The following is a 20,440-nucleotide window of genomic DNA, read 5'->3' as shown; positions in this document are numbered from 1 at the left end:
CCTTCATGCATCCATGAAGGCCTTCTGATTCATTCCTGATGGGTCCCCAACCCACTTTCTGTGTGGTTAGGACTAGGGGAAAAATCCAACAACTTGTATCCTTTTTCATTTACTTTTCCAATCAATCAAGCAATCACCAAGCATTTATTAAGCACCTACTATATGCCATAGTTCTAGGTACTAGGGATACAAGTACAAAGACTAAAATGAGTTCCGTTTACACTGTTTCCAATCATCTTTCCAATTCCTGTTATCTTCCTTTCACCTTCCCCCTCCCCTTGCTACCACCTAGAATTGGGCCTTGCACATTACCCGAAGTCTCAGAGAGGTCTCATGAAAGTACTAGAAACTCTGGGAGGGGAAGGGCCAAGGTGAAATAAAGAAATAAAGCTTAACACGGTATTGTCATCCTATTCTGTAACTGCATCTAGAAATACATTTGGGTGGTACTGTTTTCTCTTCAATAGGCATTGGATGAGTTTCTGATTGCCCTGACCACCGAGGGAATAATTATTTATGTATCTGATAATGTCTCTTCTCTGCTGGGCCATCTACCGGTAAGTTTCACCACTATCTGAGACTTTCTCAGCCTTTTAGCTGGATGAAGCAGGTGATTGAGAAGAGAAGGCATTTAATATAGGTGTGTGCCCCTCTTCTGACAGGTGATCTCCATTTTTGATGGGTTTATTTATATAGCAATTATTGTGTATAGCAATCTATATAACTGAGCTGGGACTAGGAAGTAATGAGGCTGGGCAGGCTCATGAGTGGTCTGTGATGGCAATTTCTGCAGAGTGTCCCATAACACATATGACACAACATCAGTGTTGTTGGACTGGATGGATCATCCCAAGGAAACGCTTTTGAAAGGGACAATGTTCACTTGGTTAAAACAACTACAGCAGAATACTAGTCACATTACTTTAGAACAGGGATTCTTTGCCCAGTGTCCGTGAATTTGTATTTTGAAAAATATTTCGATTATCTATTGCAATGTAATTGATTTCCTTTGTGACCCTATATATTTGATTTTTATGTATTTAAGAACATGAGCCTGGAGGAGGGGAGAGAGTCATAGACTTCCCCTGGCTGCCGGAGAGGTCCATGGCCCAAGAAAGGCTAAGAATCCCTGCTTTTGAGCCACACCTCCCATGTGAAGGGACACTTAATTAAACAATAAAAGACTGGATTTGTTTATTGCCAGGTCATGGCAGCCATTTCCAGGTGTAATTAGCTACTTGTCTTTTTCTATTGAAGGGCAAATTATGTGCTCATTTAGAAGCTTAGAGAAGCAATTACATGGCTGAGCACAAATACTGGCGCACGGGCAACAGCAGCTGGAAAGGGGTAGACGGTCTCTTCAACAAGTGTCTGTGAAAGGGCACGTGATCACTATTCCTTTAGTTGCCAGCCCTGGCAGCGTCTGGTTGGCTGGAAGGGCTTCCAGCCTGGTGCCTTTGCTAGACACTGCCGGCCTCTCTGCATTCTAGCAGCTTGGCCACCAGCACCTTTAGCCATAGCAACCCAGGAAAGGGAGAGCAGACACATCCTCATAAAAATTGCAAAATATAAACATAGCACATTCATGTATAGAAAAGCACATTCCCTCTGCAGCCCAGCTAATTGGGATGGTGATTTTAGCCCTAACTGGCTCGAGTCCTGTTGCTGCCTATTCCCTACTCTTGCCTCGGGTTTCTTCCTGACATTTGGCAACTGCTAACTCCAGACTTGAGAGGAATGCTTGGAGTCTCCAATGGCACATCACATCACGAGGGATTGGAGGCAAAGACAAATCGGGAGCTGCCTGCACTCTTTAAGGCCTGTGAGAACAGCCCCCTTGGACACCCTCAGTGCTTTCCTGCATTTTTTGCTTTCCTAAGAAATTCTGGAATTTCCTCTCTTAAGTTTCCTTTTTGAAGAAGTAGTTTCCATTATTTGAATCCATTTACACCCATAGGATCCTAAGAACACTTGAAAGAGCTAATTTTTTTTTATCATGTTGATCAGGTACAATGAAGTAGATCCTCCTGGATCTATTTCATACGGAACACATGAGCCACAGTAGCCCAGATTCCATAACAACCCAATCCCAAAGGAATACCCATAGTCCTTTGTAGGGCCAGTTTGGGTGCGTTGACTGAATTCTTCCATTATTGATCAGGTTTAAGTGGGTTAGTGATTCTGTAATTGACTAACCCTCGAAAATCTGTCTTCATTGTAATGGCGTTTGTTGTCCCTTTATATGTTTAGGGTCACACAGACTCAACTTTCAAAAGACTTACCCCTCCCCCCCCTCCAAGCTTGATCCTGCACTTGGGGTACACTGCCACCAGGTGGCAGTGAGACCCTTGCTAATATGGTGCAAACTACTAGGCTTAAACCACAAGCACCCTCAATTGAGAAATTAGCATAGTTTTGGCACACCCTGTTTTGAAAGTAAAAATATAGCTCCTTATTAAAATGACTGAATTTAAACATTGAAGTTGAAAGTCATTGGACCATGCAAGCTTTTAAAGAAATGACCCCCTAACTATAATTTAGTACCGTTTCCATGAAGCCTTGTTATCAATTTATCCTTAATCTTATTCACAGACTTTGATTGGGATATTCTTTTATCATTTACCCTGTTTATATTCATAGGCATTCCAGTTCTTCCAAGGCATGCATAGCTCATTTTTTTTTTCTTTCGCTACTAAGAGATCTAATTGAATGTTTTCAGATTACTCAAAGGGCAGACTTCAGTTAATCAACAAACATGTATTAAATGCTTGTGGTCATAGAGGCCTATCATACAAATAAAGGCAAAAACACAGAAAAACGGTTCCTGCCCTCAAGGAGCTTATATTTGAATGGGGAAGACAAGGTTTACATAGGTACATATAAGCTAAATGCAGGGTGGCAGGGTCACAGAAGAAAGGTCGCTTTTGAGGGGAAAGGTCTAGTGGCTGAGGGACCTGCAGAAGGCAGTGCTTGAGCTGAATCTTGAAAGATGCCCAGCATGGCAAGAGGTGGAGGTGAGGAGGAGAGAGAACACTCTTGGCATGAGGTCTAGCCAGGGCAAAGGCTGAGAGATAGGAAGTGGCATGGCGTGTGTATGGAGCAGCAAGCAGGCCTGTACAGCTGGATCGTGGAGTGTGTGGAAGAGGAGAAGACTGGCCTGGGTGTGAAGAGCCTTAACTGCCTAACTTTGTACTAGAGTCTAGAGGTAATAGGGAGCCATTGGAGGTTGGGAGCAGAGGGTTGATGTGGTTAGACCTATAACTTAGTGAAATCACTTGGGCAGCTGAGTGGAAGATATGTTGGAGTAGGGAGAGATTGGAGACAAGGAGACTATTGCATTGGTCGAGTGTTGTCCTTTGTTGTTGAAAAGGACCAAAATGACATTGTTAAGTTAGAGTTATTAGTTTACCTTGTGCAGCTCATTTCCTCTGTAGCAGACTTTCCCCCATCACAAGTTTCCCTGACTGCCTACTTTTGGGAAAGAAAGGCCCAAGGAAGTAAGGTTGTTGATTTTTAACTGGCTATAGCATAAAGACATATGCAGTAAGCTCCCTTTACCTGTGAAATTTGCAAACTGCCTTGGCCAGTGGTATCACACTCAAAAAGAAACAGAACCATTAAGGGGTATAAAAGGATCCCTGCAGGCCACGTATTGATTTAGAAAATCACTTATGAGTATGATCTATGTTTTCGTATATTTTTGTTTATTTGGTTAAATATTTCCCAATTGTGTTTTAATATGATTGGGGCTGTGCTGGTGGCTCTAAGAGCTGTGTAGGGGTAGGTCCTAGGTTTGACTCTGGCTATTTTAGCTAGAGAATTCCTTAGAATTGCTTTCACTTCAGCTCAAAAGTGTTGATTGAACACTTGGTGAGTTACTTTATGTCTCTGGGCCTCAGTTTCCTCCTCTGAAAATGAGAAGGTTGGACTAGGTCTCTTCCAACTCCAGACCCTTGAAGCAAGGAAGGCATTTCAACAGGGAGAGACTGGAATAGAGGCATGGATGGAATAGTGTGTGATCCAAAGCATGAATGAAACCAGGCACCGTCACCCATGGAATGAGTCTGATGAAGACCTTTCTGGTGCTTATAATCTAGTGGGAAGAAAAGATTAGAGAGATCAGGGGTGCAGGGCAGAATATGAAACAGTACCTAATGGGTTTTTGAGTGCTTTGATGAGGACTGATGTTGGGAATCTCCTGTCCTCTCCAGGAGCCTCCAATCTGCTCGTGATTTGCTGATGCTCTGTTTCAGCACAGGCCAGATTAGTACCTTTCCTAATGAAGTTCCCATGCCCCGAGTAGGAAGGAACCCCCTAAAGATGTGCCTCTTTCTTAGATTCTCAGTCTAGCTATGCAGTTCATCAACTAGGGTATGCTCCTTCGACGTGGATCACATTCTCTCTTTGATGTGACCGGAGCTACCAACAGCCAGCTAACATTAGTGTACTTGTTTTTGGAATGCTGCCCCCTTTTTTTTGATGTTTCACAAAGCTTGCTGGACTGGTCTCATTCTGCCCATTACTACTGCTCTAACAAGAGAAACAGGATGCTGATAGAAAAGGGGAGCAAGGAATTAACATTTGCACTGGCTGTTGGCCTCTTGGAAGCCCAGGCTTTCTCTTAAGATTTAGTTCATATGCCGCCTCCTACAGGAGGCCTTTCCCAGACTCCTCCAGCTGTTGGAGCCTTACCATCTAAAGTGACCTTCAATAATACTAACAACAACATTTATAGAATGCCCTAAGGTTTGCAACCACCTCGTGTGTATTTTCTCAATTTATCCTCACAACGACCCTGGGGAGATAGGAGCTATTATTATCCTCATTTCATAGATGAAGAACCCGAAGCAGACAGTGAGTGGTTCGGTGACTTGGCCAGGGTCACATGGCTAGAAAGTGTCTGAAGTGGAATTCGAACTCAGGCTTCTTGACTCTGAGTCTAACACTGTCCTATATCTTCTGGCTACCTTCCAGCTACTTTGTATGTATCCTGGGTACATGTTGACTCACCTATCAGAATATAAGATCCTTGAGGGTAGGGGCTGTTGAGGCTTTTTCTTTGTAACTCCAACATTTTGTCGGGTACCTGGTACATGGTAAGTGCTTACTAAGGCCTTGTTGATTGATTGAATGATTGTTAACATGTCTGCCAATTTACTTGCTGAGAAGTGAGTCTGGTGCTTTGGTTAGACACTAACATATGAGTGAAATCAGGAAATTAATTTAGAAACAATTGTCATAGTCCGTACCCCCTTGAGAATCAATGTCATGAGGACAGAGTTACTCTGATTTCTCTTAAATGAAAATGTTACTTCCCATTCTACTTTCAAAAAATGAAATAATGAATGGATGGGCACACTGTTTGATGTAGAATGGCCCACATGCAGAAACTGCCCATTTGTGTGGTCCAGCCCATTTGCAAACTGGAAGGGCAGTGCTGCCCCAATAAAATAAAAGAAAAAGAAAAACTAAATCATTTTGAAGAACAAAACTAAACCAAACAGAAATATTTTCATTGAGGCCAGAAATGCTAACAAAAAGCTATATTTTTATAGCTCAGTAAGATTATAATTTTTTAAACTTATCTACTAATTCAGGTTTGATTGCCTTCCCCTCACCTCACTTCCCAACAAGCTTTTCACTTGGGCAGGTCTCAGCGGCTAAACTGCGGATGAGCTAGTCCATAGCTGATTAAGGGATTGAAGCTGTAGTATTCCACTGGTATCCTGTTGATGGTGGAAGGCCTCCAGTGCATTGGGTGGGCCCCCTGTGGGGAACTTTTTAAGGGGGACATAGACAAGAGGCACACAGGGTGGACAGGCACATATGTATGAGTTGCTTCATTGGAGGGCATATCCACAGATCCATTGGGATGTTGGAGTAACTATAAATAATTAATGCTACTTTATTCAAATGACAAATCCATCTCAGTTTTGGACTCATTAAAACAAATTATTTAGTTCCAAAAGACACTTTATATCTTACTTTCTTCTGTGTTTAAAAAAAAAACAAACCATTACCAAGAGTTGCATCCTAGTTCATTTACCAAAGTGCTGCCATATCCTAACTGTGTTGTAATAAAATATGTAGATGACAGACTTTTCTTTTATATCAGTCAGAGCTGGTATGCCAGAATATATTAACCCTTCTCCCTGAGCAAGAGCACAAGGAAGTCTTCAAGATACTCTCTCCACAGACAATCCTGCCAGCCCCTGTCACTGCTGATTTTCTAAATGGTAAGTGTTTTGGTGTGAAGGGGAAAGTAGCAGAGAGAAATAGAAGAAGCAGTGAGAGCCAATACCCATAATGAGCTGATGGCACAAACATTGGTCAAAATACTGACATTAGGGAATCAGCTCCTAACGCCATTATCTCAGTTCTAATGGGTGATGGTCAGAACTGCTCCTGTGAATTACATCGGGCTTTATAGCGTACAGGAACATTGTGAAAGTTTATAAGGGATTAGTAGAGTTCTTTGTGGTCTTATGAGAGGTGATAAAAAGACAAATAAGAAATCTAAGATGGAAAGGGTAAAAACTTCACTTAAAAGAAGAGGCAACAACCTTTGGAGTCCTGACTGTGCCACTATGGGAAATAAGTAATGACCAGAGGCCCTCTGGCTCGCCTGAAATGTAAGCAGGGAAGTAGGAGAAAGGATAGAGAGGGAGAGAGAAGGAAAAGAAGGGATGAAGAGGAACACTAAAGGCTCTCACTTGTTCCAGATCCTCTGCTCCCATTTGCACTCCTTGGGAGGGCCTTTTCTGCTCAGGGGCATTTGCTTACTGGCCACGGAGGCTCAGTGCCAGGCTCATCTTAGAGCGTGAAGGTCACTCGTAGGTGGTTGCAAGTACTGCTGCCAGGGGAGCACCAGCTGTTCAATCAGTTAATCAATCAGCAAGGATTTCTTAAGTGCCTACTGCATTCCAGGCACTGTTTCTAGGTGCTGGGGAGACTGGTACAAAGAGAGAAGAGGTTGGAAGGGAGAAATGGCAAGCTTTGGTGAGCTTTGGGGATGGTTCTTTGGCCCTCCTCTCTCATAGGACTCTAAAGCACTAGATACTTCAAGCCATTATAAGGTTTTGTGGTCACTAACTGGAAATGCACTGTCATTAATCTATGGGTAGATAAAAGGAGCTGGGATTTCTGGGATCTAGAATTAATGTAGGGAACTCCCAGTGTGGAAGCCTCCTCCACTCTGCCCTGTCTGTAACTTAGTAGGGAAGCCCTAAGAAGTTGCCTGAGGTACACACGGGGAAAATGACGTGCCCAGGGTCTTACCACTAGTAAGTGTCAGAGGTAGAATTTAAACTGATGTCTTCCTGACTCCAAGCCCAGACTCTGCTGTATGCCACAGAGCCTCTACAGGTAATGTGTGACTCACGTCATTCATCTTAGATATTACATTTTTTCATGTAAAAGAGGTGATGCAGTAGAAAGAACGCTGGTTTGGAAATCTTCGCTCCCCATTCTGCCACTTACCGTGTGATCTTAGGAAAGTTATTTCCTCTTGTTGGGGCCTAGTTTCCCCATCTGTAAAATGAATGGGCATGAACAAGATGATCTCCAGACTTTTCCAGCACTAAGACTCAGTGATTCTATTATCTGTTGATTTTCCTGTTCTTACCCCCGCCCCACTCACCTTTTCAGCGATTTAAGTAATTAATGCCACATAAATCTCTTGATGATGATGTCGGTGAATGATAACGATGAATAATCTCTCCCATCTATATATGGTGCTTTCCAGTTTCCAAAGCCCTTTCCCAACAGCCCAGTGAGGTCAGGGGAACAGACATTGCTCCCATTTCATAGATGAGGAGACTGAGAGGACACTCAAACAAACAACAACAACGACCCAAGCTAGCTCGGAGAATATTTACATATTTTGGAAACAAGCAGACAGGACTTGTCAAGATCGAAAAATAAACTTATTTTATGTGTTTGTTTCCTTTTCAACAGAAAAACAAATTGAGTTTTCCTGCCATTTAGCAAGAGGAAGGGTGAACCCTAATGATCCTGTGATTTATGAATCTGTGAAAATTTTTGTGGATTTTAAATACCTTTCTCATGGTAAGTTTCCTTTTTCTAAAGACAATTCATCCCTTCACTGAGACCTGGCCCTCATGGCTCCTGTGCAGACACAGTTTTGTTTCCCCTCGGGCCTCTCCCCACCCCCTGCTCTCAGAGACCCTCTCAGATTCGACACAAGCTTCTTAGAGTGTGGTTATTACATGGCTCAGCAGGAAATAGGTCAGATCACACCCCCAGCTCGCAACCAGTACATACCTGATCTCCCATGGTCACCCAAATCACCCCCTCCATACCAGTGTTACAGTGAGGCTTGTCCTGTCTTAAAAGGCTGGCATTGGGAAGAAATGAATTGGAGCCAATAGTGCACTGTCTAGGGAATGGTCTGAATGTTCCCTCATGGTATCCCACTGCCCCACTGCTAGAGTTCTTCCATTCCCTGGGCAGGCTCGGGTGTGCCCTCCCCAACCTTGTTAAGCAGCAGCCGGGCCTTGGTCCACTGCCCTGGTGGCGGTGTTTACGCCGCAGTCTGGTTTCAGAGCACTGGGCAAGCCATCAATGACAGTTAGCTTGCCGCCACTGGTGTCCTGTAAAAACAGTAAATACTTTTCTTGGCCACAAAGAGAAAGGAACTTCTGTCTCCTTCTACTGGCAGTGTACCAAACGAGCCAGTTTTTTGTTTTAGCTCTGATTCTACCTCTGCTTATTACAGGGCTTTTAGTGGCAAATTGTTTTGAAATATGGATTTTTCTCATCAGCCAGTCTTTTCTTGTCTGAGTTCCTCTCAGGAGTTTTCGGCCCACCCTCTGGAAGATGGATTAACCAGTTCAGACCTCTTGCAAATTACCTGTCAAGTGTCCTGCGGCTGACTTAGTACTTGGGAAATAACAGTGACTACAAATCACTGGGTTCTGAGTTTAAACTCCATCCTTCTGGATCAGGATAGAGGACTCTTGTGTTAATCATGGCATTTGTCACCAGTGGCTGTAGAGGCCAGCCCACTGGTGCCGTTGGGGATCATTCGTGCTTGCCGAGGCATCTTGCATGAGCCACAACCATTCATGAGTTATTGGCCCAACCTAATGGTAATGTAACAGCCAAACAATCTTAAATCCAAGCCTAGTCAGATTAACTCTTAGTCATGTCCTCATCTATTCACATTTCCGTCGATATCATATTTGCTTTCACTCTGGATCTGCAGACTTTTAGACACATGCCCAGGACCAAAGTGGGATATAGACGAGTGCCATCCCCACTGAATCCCCTCTCTTCCTTCCCAGTCAGGGCCCTTCTGGGCCTCCCCTTCTCTCAGCTAGCCCAACCTGCTTTCACATTCCTCATTCATGCTGAAATGTAGTGATTGACTGCCACATTTTAAAGTGTGACCCTTCGCAGTGGGATCTGGATTCCAAAGGGGATAAAGGCCTTAAGCTAAAGGTTAGAATTTGTATAGAAACTTAGAATTAGATGGTGTATGAAAAAGGTGTATCAGATTGGCCTATTGCTTTTTTGCGATAAACATAACTAGGCACTACCCAGAGCACACTACCAGACGTACATAAAGCAAAGGGGAGAAATCCTGCTGCAGCCCCCTAGCCTTTGGTGAGGAAAAACTGAAAGAATCAGTTGGGAAGGAAACAAGAGACCCTTGTTCAGAATACCCGACAGGCAGCTCCAAAATGCTGCCACCTTTTCCCCAACTATTCTTTCTTTTCTTCTTCTCCTTAAAAAATGTTTTAGCATATAGCAATTTAGCAGTCTGCTTTTGCTGATATTATCTTATTCTGTATCCCCTCTTGTGAATCTTTCTGTATTTCCTTATATTTTTCATGTTTACATTTTGTACAGCACCCTAATGTTCGATCAGTCACTTACCAAGCCTTTACTGAGCACTGATGTTCCAGGCAAAAGTGGAGCAGGACCTGTTTGCAACGTTCCATTCAAAGGGCCCCCTACCGAGTCTTGTTGTACTTTTGTTTCAGTCATGTCCAGCTTTCTGTGACTCCATTAGGAGTTTTTCTTGGTAGAGGTACTAGAGTGGTTTGCCGTTTCCTTCTCCAGCTCATTTTACAGATGAGGAAACTGAGGAAAACAGAGTTAAGTGACTTGCCCAGGTTCACACAGCTAGTAAGTGTCTGAGGCCAAATCTTTCAGACTCCAGGCCTGGGGCTTTATGCACTGTGTCACCTAGCTACCCTGTATAAAGAATACTGGATCTAAAATCAGAGGATATGGATTTAAACCTATTTATTTATTTGTTTGTTTGTTTTTTGGTAAGGTGATCAGGGTTAAGTGGCTTGCGCAGGGTCACACAGCTCTTAAGTGTTAAGTCTGCTGCTGGATTTGAACTCAGGTCCTCCTGACTCCAAGGCCAAAGCTCTATTCGCTGTGCCACCTAGCTGACCCCTGGATTTAAACTTAGATGAGAAAAATATTTTGACAATTGTATTTGAATATAATTAGCTTCCTTTATAATCCTATGTATTTTATTTTAGCCATTTAAATATGTGATTCTGAGCAGGAGGCCCTCGGTTTCCCCAGAACAACAAAGGTGAAGAAGCCTTGTTCTATTGATAGACTTATATATACCCCAAACTATTCTGCTATTCTCCAATTGTTGGACAGAGATTTTTTGATCTTAGAAAAAGTAGCTATGTATATTTTTCTACAGCTAGACCCTCCCCCCTCTGTCATGATGTTTTGGGGGATAGAGTGTTAGCAATGGAATCATTGGGTCAAAATGTGTGATAAGTTTTGTTACTGATTCCATTTTGATTGCCATGGTGAAAAATTTCTACTCACCAACAATGTATTCAAATGGCTATTTCCCCATAGCCCCACCAGCACTGGACTATCACTTTCTGAAAAAAAATTTTCCCCTTCTAGTGAGTGTAAAGTGATGTCTTTAGTTAGTCAGTTAACATTTATTAAACTCCTATTATGTGCCGGGCACTATGCTAAGACCTGGAGTGATACAAAGAAAGGCAAAATGACAACAACAAACACACATAAAACAACAAAAAAAACCCAAACACCAAAAACCCCAATCCTTTCTCTCAAGGACCGAATAGTCTAATGGGAGAGACAACATGCAAAAACCTATGTACAAACAACACACCCACGCACACACAGGCTCACTTGAGGGTAATCCAGGAGAGAAGGGACTAAGATTAAAAGGGATTGAAAGGGGAGGCAAGGAGGGAGAACATTGCAGACATAGGGAAAGCCAGTGCTTACTCAGGAGTTGGAGGCCAGGGTCACTGGGTCACAGAATATGTGGACGGGAGGAAGCTGTAAGAAGACTGGGAAGATAGGAAGGGGGCAGCTTAGGAAGGACTTTAAAAACCAAAGCTTTTCCTAAGTTTGTGTTGAAGCACTTCTTCCTCTGTTGCTGTTCCAATCATTTTGAAGCTGTCATCGTCTCTTGTATGTCTTGAAATGTCAGCATGCAAACATTTTCTGTATTTTGTCATTATTGAAAAGGGTATTTCTATTTACATCAACACCTCCTGATTCTCGGTTGAGGTATATCGAAATGAAGATGGTTTTATGGATTTATCTTGTATCCTGAAGTCCATTAATTTGGAGGAGGTTGACCATGTTGGGTTTTCTAGGTATACAATCATGTCAACTCTAAATCGAGATCTTTTACTCTCATTCCTGATGCATATTCCTTTTTTTGGTGCCTTATTGCTGAAATATCTAAAACTATGTTAAGCAGGAGTGACCATAGCAGATCCCTATTAACACCTGACTTTAATGGAAATATTTTTAGTGTTTCTCCATCAAATCAAGTGTCACTCACCTTTTACCTAGACCTTCTCTAGAATCTTCCTTCTTTCTCAACTGGCCCATTGAGAACTGGACAAACTTCCTCCCTGGGTGTCTCCTCTCTTTATTAATGTCTCTTTCACTGGGACCCCCATTTTGGAAATGACCCCAGGCACGCTTCCCCTCACTCACTCCGACTCTGTGGAATCCTTCTTATTTTCTTCAGCTGCTTCATTGCCATCCTAAGAAACATCCACCTGGGGTCCTCTTCTCTTCATTGATGACTCGTCTTTTAGGCAGCACCCAAGCTTTGCTTTTACCTCACTAACAACTCTGCTATCTCCAGAATCATCCTCCTTATCCTCCAGTGCCAAATGGCACCCTGAGAAACCTCTACCTTGGAGTTCTCCTTTCCTTCCCTGGTAACTCCTTCCCTGAGACCACCATTTTAGAAAAAATCCTGGCCATGGTTTTCCTCATTTACAACTTGACTTTATCTAGTGGTCTCAGGATTCTTCCTCCTTCTCCTTGACTACCAACTGACCAACCATAGACATCTCTGTCCTGGGGGCCCCCTCCCCCCATTGGTGATTCCTCCCTGGAGGCAATCATTTTAGGAAGGACCAAAGCCTTCAACATATTCAGAAGTTATCAACACATTGACTGTTCTCATCTCTGGCCGTCTTGCCAGTTTGTAGCATATGAGGGGAAACTTCAGGGTTATTTTGATTGTTTTTTTCTATTATTATTAGTGATTTGTTTAGAGCCATTTTTTATAGGTATTCGGAGAAATGTATTAAATAGTTAATAATTTGGATTCTTCTTCTGTTCATGTTCTTTGACCACTTAATTGGTTTTTTGGTTTGTTTTTTGGTGAGGCAATTGGAATTAAGTGACTTGTCTAGGGTCACACAGCTAGTGTCAAGTGTCTGAGGCCGGATTTGAACTCAAGTCCTCCTGACTCTAGGGCTGTCTTCTGTAATTGCCTCTATCCTTTGTTTGGTTAAGAATACATCTTCTACCCAGAGCTGTGAAAGGTATATGATTTACCTCTTACTATTTTTTAATGGTATGATCTTTAATTTTCACATTATGTATCCATTTTGAATTTTTTTGTGGTATATGCGTGCTCTTATTTGAATCTCCATTGCTTAGAACAGTGCCTATACATAGTAAGCACTGAAATGCTTTTTCTTCTTCCTTTGTTCATTTCTTCATTCTTTCCTTCCCTTTTTCCTTCTTTTTCTCTCTCTCCCTCCCCCCTCTCCCCTTGTTTTCTCTCTCCTCCTCCTCATCCTTCTTCTTCTCTTTCTCCTCCTCCTTCTTCTTCTCTCATGATTTCTCATCATATCATGGAAAGGTCATCTCTTACTCAGTATATGTAGTAGTTGGCATTGGGTTACCGTTCTGAATGTCAAGGGTACACCACAGTACCTAGGGAACTTGCAGCTATCCCTTTGTTACCACCAAGCTCTTTCCTTAGATCTATTCCATAGGGCCCACTAATCCATAAAACATTAGTTAATAAATAGATTCTTGTACAAGTCATGTCCTTCCAGAAACTTAGTCCTTCTAGGAGCTGATATTCTAAAACAAACCCTAGGAACAAGGAAATAGTAGGAATTCATTCAAATCACAAAGTTTTAGACTCAGAAGGGAGCACAGACATCATCTAGCTCCTCTTACCTGGACTAGAATTGCTTCTACAAGGTTCTCAATAAGTAGGCATCCAGCTCCTACTTGGACATCTCCTGTGATGGGGGGAACTCACTACCTCCTGAGTACATTTGGACTCCTTGGCTACGTTTGGACAGCTCTAATTGTTAGGAATATTTTCTGTGAGCCCAAATCTGCCTCTCTAACCCACTACTCTTAGTTTTGCCTTCTGAGGACAAACAGAGCAGACTTGTCTCTTTCAAGTGACACTCCTTTAAATTCATGAAGACCTAAGTCCCCCATTCTTCCCCCTATTTCATCAAGCTATCCTCAGATGGCATGGTTTCACGACCTTTGACTTTCCTGGTTGCCCACATCAGGAGGGACTCCAGCTTGTCAATATCCTTCCAAAAATGTGATGTCCTGGTATGGTCTGATAAGGGTAGAGAATAGGGATACTGTCTTATCCTCTATCACCTCTCATCTCCCCGCCTTTGTACAAACCACCCACCTCCATACCTGGAATTCACCCCTTCGTTACTACCACCTCTTACCCTACTTCAAAAGCCAGGTTCAAAGTGCCACTTGAGGCCTTTCCTGATGTCCCCCCCCATTTTACAGAAGAGGAAACTGAGGTGAAGTGAATCGCCTGCTGTTACATGACTGGCAAGTGATGGAGCCACGAAAACCCATGTCTGCTGCCTCCTCTTCCAGATATAACTATAAAGTAAAAAAAGACTAATTTAAAAAACATAATTACTGAAAAGCAAAGAGAAGGAAAATGGAGGATTTTTCCCCTCAAGCAATTTCCAATCTGGTTGGAATGATAAAAACATCTACTCATGAAAAGTTAAATATGTGGGCATATAGAAGCTTATGAATCACGTCTCTCAGATGCCAAACAAATTGTGGTGCCAGGATTTCATATGTGCCACTTAACTGTAGATGGGAGAAGATGGTTGATCCAGCTAGTTGTGCTCCGTGGGCCTGCAATTCCATTTCCACCTCTGCCTCTGATCTTTGCAAAATCACAGACTGGGTCCTGTAAGTTGCTCATTCATAGATAATAGGATAACACCACCTGTCTCCCTGTCCCATCTCATACGGGTATTTTAAAAAGATGACTCATCTTCCTCTATTCATACTTATTATTAGCAATAGCAGTAATAATGACGATAATAGCAGCTCTAATTTCTATAGGACGTTTCGGTTTACATAGAGCTTCCATCCCAGCAAGCCCCACGAGGTAAACATGGATCAGCCCCACTGACCCTCAGGACAAACGGAAGAGAATTCTCCCACTTTGGAAGTTTTTTCTTCTGATTGGGAGTAATATACTTGCCTTGCCCTAACATACTTGCACAGTCTTCGGTGGGATACCAAGTGTCAGCAAGCACTTAGCTTGGACACTGCTGAGGAAATGGCATCATTCTCAAAGCAGAGTCCTTTTAAAAAAACACCCCCAAGCGTAATTCAACTGACTGTACTTTTAGTCTCTCTTTGATTCATTTTCCAACTCAGTTCTCTCCTAGCACCCATCACAGAGCTCCTCTCGTCTCTTTGATTTGCTCCTACTGGGGGGTCAGGTCAGGCAGGAAAAACGCCATTTACTTGACCATTTGAGTGCGTGGCTCTTTTTGTAGTTTCCAGCTTGGGCATTCCCCCCCCCCCCACACAGGATGATGACAATGACTCTTAAGAGTTCTTCTGAAACCTTTCCTCATGCTGTTCCCTTACATTTTTACCCCAGTCTTCTGAGCCATGCTCACATCTCGCCTCATCCACAAAGAGCCTTCTCTGGTAATCCATGTTCATTTCCCCCTTTTCTTAACTCTCACTCTTCTTATATCCAAGAAAACCCAGTGTAGCATTTGATTGTTCTCAAATTTGTTCATATAGGCATAGAGGACATCAAAGAAATAAAAAAAACCCCAAAGTCCTAGGAGCTGTCTCCCAAACTAGCTGGCAAAATATATACAATAATTAAACAACTAGAGAAAATTACAAGGCAGTTGCTAAACTAGGGTATGGTAGCAAACTAGAAATAGTGGATAATGTAGTAAAAAGAACTCTGGTCTGGAAGTCAGAAGATCTGGGATCAAACCTCAGGTGATACACTTAAAATACGTATATATGGGAGAAAGCTATATTTATACTATACACATATTTATGTAATATACATATTATATATACACATACATATGTAAAATCGGATATATACACACAACTCCCATGAGTACTCACTTCTACAAGAAAGAGCCTGCATTGATCAGTGGACTAACCAGGAGTTTTGCTGCTCTGTGTTGTTACTTTCCTGTACATAGTCTGTGTTTCTATTGTTCTTTTGGTTCTCCAGTTTTCACTGTGTATCACATTATAGAAGTCTTCCAGTATTTCCCTGTAGTCTTCATGTTTTCCATTCCTTATGGCCCATAATTTGTTTCCAGTTTTGTTCTATGATGGATAGTGTTATGATGAATATTTTTGTATAGAAGGATGGTTTCGTTCTTCCTGTTGTTAAGTTCCTTAGGATATAAACCCAGAAATGGCATGTCTGGGTCAAAGTATATGAGTGCCTTTGTAACTTTCATTGTAGAGTTCCATACTGTTTTCTAAAGCAGTTGCAGCAGTCCATTGTTAAGCTGCTTATGAGTTGTATGACCCTGAGCAAATCACTTCATCTCTTTGTGCTGTGGTTTCTTCGTCTGGAAAATGGCGCCAGTGATGCTTGCGCCATTGAATTTATAGGATTGTTGTGGAGAAAATGCTTAGGAAACCTCAAGTCACTGTATCAATGCTAGTTTTTATTATTACTTCAAAGTGTGGGTGGTCCCTCCACTGACAAAGGTCACAGCCCTTCCATACCTTCATAGATATTTTACACTGAGTTGCTGTGGCTAGAAAAGGCCACACTCTGTGGCCAACCTGGTACCAAGTCTCTCTGACCTCAGCCAGGTTGGTCCCAGTCATTGATGACATCACTAGGCCCATACTTAAGGCCTTTTCACTTGGGGAGTTCCTCCTCAAGATGTTTACTGTAATGACATAGCTTTTTAGAACCCAGGGTCTCTCCTCTTTGACAGGAGGAGGCAGGACAGGAGCATTCTTATTATGATATGAGAAACCAAGTGCCAAAGGGAATGATGATAAGCAGGATCAGAACAGAAAGCCTTCTCAAGAGAGGTCAATTCTGAATTAATTCCTGTGGGAAATTGAGGGACAGGATTTAATGAAGAGGATGTGAGAGGGGACTCCTAGCAGGGGAGGAAGCTGCATAAACTTGCCTCTTTTCTGGCCTTTTCTCTACACTTGCTGGTTCTGCTTCCTTATTTCCTGTTCAGCCTCCTGCAATTGCCTTTGCTGCCCCAAATTCTCTTGAAATGGCTTTTTAGCATCTATGTAATTTGACTTAATTGTTGGATTCAATTCCCATTCCTCGGTTCTAATTTGCTTTCACCTTTCTGTAACATCTTTAGCTGCCTTATCCTTCTCAATGATCCCATCTCTCTTAGCACCTCAAATACTGAATTAGGAATACTGGAGCTGGAAAGGACCTTAGTGTTCCTCTAAACCAAGGGGTCTTTCACTTTCCTTGGGTCCTGGCCCCCTTTTGCAGTCTAGAGCATCCTAGAAAAGCCTCCTTCTCCAAATCGTGTTTTTAAATGCATACAACATAATACATAGGATTGGAAAGGAAACCAATTATATTGAAATACAGGTTATCAAAGTACATGTTTTTTAAAAACCAAGTTCATGGATCCCAGGCTAAGAACCCCAGATCTAGACCAATTTCCTCATTTGGTGTAGGAGGAAACTAAAATCCACAGAGAGAGGTAAAGTGACTTGTCCAAGCTCACACAGTTACTAAGGGGTAGAGCCAAAGGTCACAGAATCTTCACAAGCTATAACTCAGCCTTTGCTTGAAGGTCCAAGAATTTGAGCTCATTGAGGACACTCAGATGCTACCTGGCCATTTCCTCTTCTCCTAATAACAAGAGCAAGAGTGACAACTTACATGTATGTTGCACCTTGAGATTTTTTGTTCAGTTGTTTCAGTCATGTTTGACTCTTGGTGACCCCATTTGGGGTTTTCTTGGCAAAAATGCTAGAGTGGTTTGCCATCTCCTTCTCCAGCCCATTTTACAGATGAGGCAAACAGGGTGAAGTGACTTGTCTAGGGTCGCACAACTAGTAAGTGTCTGAGGCCAGATTTGAACTTTTGAAGATGAATATCTAACTTGCATACATTATTTCATTTGAGCTCATTGTGAAGACACAACCAAAGCAGGACAGGAGTATCATAAAAATAAAAAAAATTCCAAGTTGGAAGGGCCCTTCCCCAAGGCTGACGAGCAGGCTCTGTGCACGCACGAGGTTCCCATCTCCATTGTACTCAATAAGTGACCAGCTGGCCTGTGACCTTCAATGAATCATTTCTGCTTATGCTTTTAGGAGTTCATTCTTGAGAACATCCTGTCCCCTCTTGGGCTGACTTTTTCTACACAATTAGAACGTTGGATCCTGAGATTCAGTATAGGCCTCAAATCTGATTCTTAAGGTCTTTTCACCACTCCCATCATTCTTCTTCTGCCAGCTGCTCTCCAGTTTCTCTTCCTGCAAGGGGCAGGCTGGCAGACGTTCATCAACTACCTCCCTGAAAAAAACATAGGTGCAGCACACCTTTATGTTTAATCTGCATGGTCACCATTTTCTTCATCACTTTCTCAAGTCCAAACAATCAACCAAGGGGCAGTTAGGTGGCACAGTGGTTAGAGCAGTGGCCTTGGAGTCAGGAGGACCTGAGTTCAAATTTGGCCTCAGATGCTTGACACTTACCAGCTGTGTGGCCCTGGGCAAGTCACTTAACCCCATTGCCTAGCCAAAAAACAAAACAAAACAAATAATCAACCAAACAATACATACACTCTGAAGTGTTGATGTTCACCTTCAAAATTGAATAGTCTGTTCTTCTGAGCAATTTAACAATTGGCTCTCATGAGTCAATGGTAACCTTCTTCAGCATATCACTGCCTATCCGACTCCTCCTCAGTCTCCTTTACTGGATAATAATTCCTTTTCTGATTCCGTAAATGGGAGTGTGCTCCAAAGCGTCAGCCCTCTTCTTTTCTGTATACGCTCCTTTTCTTGCCGATTTCCTTCATTCTCATGCCTTGTTGCCACTCCTAAGCTGATAATTCCTTAATCTCTTATGTGTATTTATATATGTAAGCACATTCTATATGTGTCCCCGTCCCCACTGTCTCCTCTCAGCTCCAGTCCCCCATTTCCAACTTCCTGTTAGACATCTCTACCTAGACATCCCACCGGCCTCTCATACTCAACACCTCCCCAATTGGACTTAGTGTCTTTCCCCCAATACCTGACCCTCTTCCCAACTTTTCTGTTTCTCTTGATGGTACCATCACCCTCAAAACCTGGGAATATGTCTATTAGTTTTCTTTACCCTTGTCCCCACATCCCTAGTTGTGAAATCTTCTACCTCCAGGCTCCAGCCCATCCCCTCCTCTTCACTTACACTGGCATACTCCTTTCAGATCCTTCACCCACATGGCCACGGCCCTTGTTGCTTCTCACCTACACTTTTGTAACAGTTTTCTTCTAACTGGCTACCCAGACTCTAGTCTCTCCCCTTCTCCAATCCAGCCTTCCTCTAGCTGCTAAAGTAATCTTCTTAATATATGTCTCCCTCTTTTAAGGAGTTTTTCAGCAACTCACAGAATGTCATTTTAGAGCTGGAGGGTCCCATTCCACTCGCTTATTCCAGCCCCCTCATTTTACAGGCAAAGAAACTGAGGGCCAGAATTGTTAAGTAACTGACCCAAGGTCAAACATGTAGTAGAGAGACAGGACAATTCCCCAACTCCAAATCCCCCAAGCCTTGCAGTTTCCTATCGCTTGGAAGACAAAATGCAAACTCCTTAACCCAGCACTCAAGGCACTCCACAGTCTAGTTCCTACTCCCTCAGGTGGGTTCCATTCTCCTACTTGTGGATCTGAGTAGGTTGTCCCCTATTCCTGGAACATCCACACCCCTTCAGCCTTTTGGTCTTCTCTTCCTTTCAGGACCATGCTCTGGTGACATCTCCTCCATGAAACCTTCCCTGATTATTCCCCTCAACTGCAAATTAGCTCACTCTTTTTTCTCTCTCTGTCTGTCTCTCTCTCCTCCTGTCTCCCTCATCTTTCTTTGTCTCTGTTTCTTTCTCTCTGATTCTCTCATGAAATGTTTTCCTAGAGCACTTTGTCTACACTCCTCACTTTTACCTTGGATTCTCCTTGGATCCTCAGACCTGACATGGCTTCCCCTTCTTTTGTGTGTATCTAGAGTGCTGGGGTCATGCTCTTTTTCACCTGCTTAGCCTCGGCACCAAGCACAGTGCCTGTCTGCACACCGTAGCCACTTTCTAAGTATTTCTGGAATTGAATTTCAGATTTTTGCCCGGCCCCCCCAACCCCCCATACCCAGGTGCCTTCAGTATCTCTTTCAGGACAAGGCTGTCTTATCTGGAACGCCAGACTTTAGAAACTGAGGGTTGTATTAATGAAGAATAAAATCTAGTGGCTTGCACTTTAAAAAAACATTATTTTTTGCAGTCTATGTTGAGCACCCAACAATGAAGCAGGTTTCTAAATTCATTTCTCTCATTAGTACTGCAATCAGTCACCTGACTGGAAAGATTTTCACCACTGAAGGTCAGCATAAAAATGTACAAATAAAATAAACTCTCTAGTGCAGTACACCTCCAGGCATCGTGAGCCCGAGCCTGCCTAGACACTTTTCATTACAAGAATGAAAAAAAAGAATAACTGAAAGGGATGAGAACAATTACAGGGGGGCTCTCAAAAGCTGCAAAGATTGTAAAAACCGCAGAGGGGGTTGGCTGACGTGCTGGTTTGGAAATTAAAATGTAATCTCACTCAATGCCTTATTTTCTTGGTTCTAAAAATCATAGCGTGACACTCCTAG

At 42.7% G+C, this 20,440-nt stretch overlaps 1 protein-coding gene across 2 annotated transcripts in view; it reads left to right on the top strand.

The window, feature by feature from the left end:
- PASD1 (PAS domain containing repressor 1) overlaps nt 1–20,440 on the top strand; it is a 101,718-nt gene that overhangs the window by 36,172 nt on the left and 45,106 nt on the right. For both annotated transcript variants that reach the window (XM_078147804.1, XM_020975087.2), the window contains exons 6-8: nt 468–557; nt 6,116–6,236; nt 7,957–8,067. In XM_078147804.1, coding sequence (XP_078003930.1) covers nt 468–557; nt 6,116–6,236; nt 7,957–8,067 — 322 coding nt within the window. The remainder of the gene's footprint in view (nt 1–467; nt 558–6,115; nt 6,237–7,956; nt 8,068–20,440) is intronic.

This window comes from Phascolarctos cinereus, unplaced genomic scaffold, assembly GCF_003287225.1.
Source record: "Phascolarctos cinereus isolate Bilbo 61053 unplaced genomic scaffold, phaCin_HiC Scaffold_8;HRSCAF=390, whole genome shotgun sequence".
Taxonomy (NCBI): domain Eukaryota; kingdom Metazoa; phylum Chordata; class Mammalia; order Diprotodontia; family Phascolarctidae; genus Phascolarctos; species Phascolarctos cinereus.
This window is presented reverse-complemented; position numbering and strand designations above follow the sequence as displayed.